A 3,332-nucleotide genomic window follows, 5' to 3' on the forward strand; every position below is an offset into this window, starting at 1 on the left:
GCAGCAGAGCGTGGGCGCTTCTTCGTCGCACTGCTCTTTCAGACAGTGCTGCATCCAAGCAGCAGCGGTGCAGATGGGCACCTTTTCCTGGCATCCCCTGTAAACCCTGGAGCAGCCACCTCACTACTCCCACTGGAACACATTTTCTCTCTTCACACTTGTGCTAGTGTGTGGGGGAGGTGAGCTGGAGTAGAGATGATGAGCAATCGGGATGTAACATTGACTAGTCAATGAATGTTTCTAAACTGTGCGCAACCGCAGACCTTATCAACTCGACCCTATGGACATGAGCAGGTACTTGTTCCAAATCAACAACATGATATTGGGAAATTTAGTGAGATCGAATTAGGCAGTTCTGTATATTTCCTATTAGTGGTCTAAGTGCTCAAAATTTGCCTAGTTTCCTGTTCTGTGAAATTATGATACATTGTTGTAACAGTGTTTTTCATTGTTTGCTTTCATTTTGATTTTCTTACAGGAATGGTCAGACTTTTAAAATTGCCCCTGGGATACGAAGTATCCACCAGACTGCCTTACAAAAGAATAAAGAAGAAACTGAACGGGATAAACCTCTAATGTTCTCCACAAGCAAAGCAAGTCATCGCACGTGGACTGTGGGCAAGTCATTTGGCAGCGACGATCAGCGACCCTGGTGGAAAGTGATTCCAATAAGTCTTCTCTTAGCTGGTTTTTTGCTTTGGTGCACATTGAGGGAAGAAACTGAGATTGATAAAGTGCTGTCTAATCCCGACCCAGAATTGTCGGAAAAGGTAGTCAGTGATGTACAAACTGACAAAAAGGAGAAAAGTGAATCAACTCCTACTTGACTTAGTCTGCTGTGAACATTCAAGCCATCTTGTATCATTACCTTTCGAGTAAATATATCATTTTGCCAAATTGATAGGTTTTATACATTTGCAATGCAGTGGAGTGGTGACCTCACTTTGCTAGGTCAGTCTAGGTGGCTACCTCCAGATATTATACAGTGACTTCACGACTGCTCAAGATGAGGAAATGCAGAATCCTAACCAGGTCTGTGCAGGATCGTCCGAGCATTCATGCATTCATCCATCCATCCATCCATCCATCCATCCATCCATCCATCCAACACTATACTGGTGGGGTTTTTCATTAACCCTTTAATGCTAGCTTGTTTTCAGGGGCAGCTCTTTTATAGCAGTATATTTGTGAAAACTGCTTGATGTCCTTTATTTCTATAGATACTGGAAATTGTACACATTTCATTAAATATAAATTTGCGTATAAGGGGGGCTCAAGCACGTCTGGTGCGTTTATAAAACTGCAGTGCCTGGAGAACTTAATTCAACTCCCCATATTGGAATATTTAACAAATCTTTATGCCATTACATAAATGAATGAATGAATGGCAGGCCTGGCACGGTCCTCCAATTGGGCCATTGAGTTGCAGGCAAGAAATGAAGACAAACATTGTTTCACAAGAGATGTTACTACGGCCCTCTAAGTTAGTACTGTCAAGGTGTCAGTTCAGTTGTGCATGGCAGACATGTCTTTTTACTTTTGCCATGCCTAGACTACGGTGCATAATACAGAATAGTGTCATTCTCCCCGTTGACTTCTGAACTGGGACACCTGTCGTGACATGCCATTGCTATATACCGAGTTGTATCTGATAAAGTGCCCCTTCTAAAGTCAGAAATTTGCTGCCATAAATTTGCATCTGTATTTGGAAAAAAATCCGACATTCAGGAGGTTTGCAAACTTTTCCGGAAGTGCTGAATTAAATGATTTAGAAGTCAAATGTGTAAAAGAAAATGCAAATTCTGATTCTTCGTCTCATAGACATGTCTACATACGTAAATCTGAATACATATATTTTTTTGTGTTTATCAGCAAATACTTTTCCACTGCGGAGAATCGTGTTCTCCCTCCCCTCCATATAAACGCACTTTACTACTGTCCTTGGTTGGTGTAACTTTATGCGCAGTTTCCAGGAGGGGCAGCTGCCAGCGAGAGCTTGTTGAGATTCCCCTACTTTTGCTGGTAGAAACCACGATAAACCTAGCCTTTATCTTAACCCTGGCTATCCGGAAACAGGACGTGTGCCATTCAGTTGGAGTCTCTGAAATAGCAAATGCACTTGAAACACATTAAGGTACCCAACTCCTGATTCCGGCGATCATTGGTGGAAATTTAAGCAGACCATTTGGTCACTTTGTTTCAAATTAAATGCCAACTATGTTTTGTGAATTGAACACACGCGGTGTTTATTTAAAGTCATTTTACATTAAAAAAAAAACGAACGAAATGCACATGTATGAAAAATATTCTCTTCTCAAGATGAACTCATTTTTTTGTTTGGATGCTGATCTCTTTTAGTTTTTCCTAATACTCCAATTTTCCTTTAACAGACTAATTAAGGCCTTTAAACACTAGTTGTTTCGTACCTGCTGTGTCTGCCTACATTAATAACTGGACACTATCACTCCATGACTCGATGTGAAAATATATAATGTAGATGATCCAACTTCTCAGTAGTCGATAGAACTAGCAACTTGTGAATTTCTGGAATACAAGCAAGAACAAGTAACTCGTTTGTTGTTATAGCAGGTTGCACAGTGTTTCTTGCATTCATGCAGACATATAGTTCTGAGTTGTGTAATGAAGTTCTCCAATAACGTTATGTACAAAAGATGGCATTGTTTTGAAGCATCAGTAGAAAGCCACATAAATGGGGAGGTCTAGAACCTTCGCCACTGTGCTCCGGGATACACAGAAAAACAAGACGTAGCCTGTTGCTAAAGGTGACTCATGATCGTGAATCACACTAGAACTGAAATCCGTTAACAAAATCAGTATTGTAGCAAAGTGAACATGAATAGAGTTAAAAAGTAATTGGAAGTCGATGTACCTGTTCTACTCCTAGATTTATTGTAATTTTTAAGGGCTTGATGACCACTCCAAATGACTAACCACTCCAGTTGAATATGTGCTGATGATCATTTTACCACTGTTGTGTTTTTAGTCAAGATCTGTTCTTGTTCAGTTTCTTCTATGTGATAAGTCAGTTCTAGCTTGCAAAACACGTTAAGGAAGAAGGAAATGAAAAAAAAATGTTTCTTTGTTAATTGTGCTGTAAGGTATTGCCTGAATTAATCTGTCAGCAGTGGCATTGCTGTATACATTCCCTACTCAGTGGTCTGGGGATAGGGTTTGCTTAGTGGGGATTTCATTGTCATGTGCTTCGTTTAGAACAAGGAGTCCATGTTGAGTAAGAAGCCTGTTCACACATATTTAGTTCCACGTGCTGCAAAATTAGGGGAACTTGTTAAAACTTTGAAGGTGTGGAAAAA

At 40.2% G+C, this 3,332-nt stretch overlaps 1 protein-coding gene across 1 annotated transcript; it reads left to right on the top strand.

The window, feature by feature from the left end:
* Positions 1-280: 280 nt before the first annotated feature.
* UQCC4 (ubiquinol-cytochrome c reductase complex assembly factor 4) lies at positions 281-827 on the top strand. The gene is made up of 2 exons (XM_069212281.1): positions 281-294; positions 479-827. Exons 1-2 carry the CDS (start codon positions 281-283, stop codon positions 825-827), a joined length of 363 nt encoding a protein of 120 aa, XP_069068382.1.
* The last annotated feature ends 2,505 nt before the right edge of the window (positions 828-3,332 follow it).

This window comes from Pleurodeles waltl, chromosome 10, assembly GCF_031143425.1.
Source record: "Pleurodeles waltl isolate 20211129_DDA chromosome 10, aPleWal1.hap1.20221129, whole genome shotgun sequence".
NCBI classification, from domain to species: Eukaryota; Metazoa; Chordata; class Amphibia; order Caudata; family Salamandridae; genus Pleurodeles; species Pleurodeles waltl.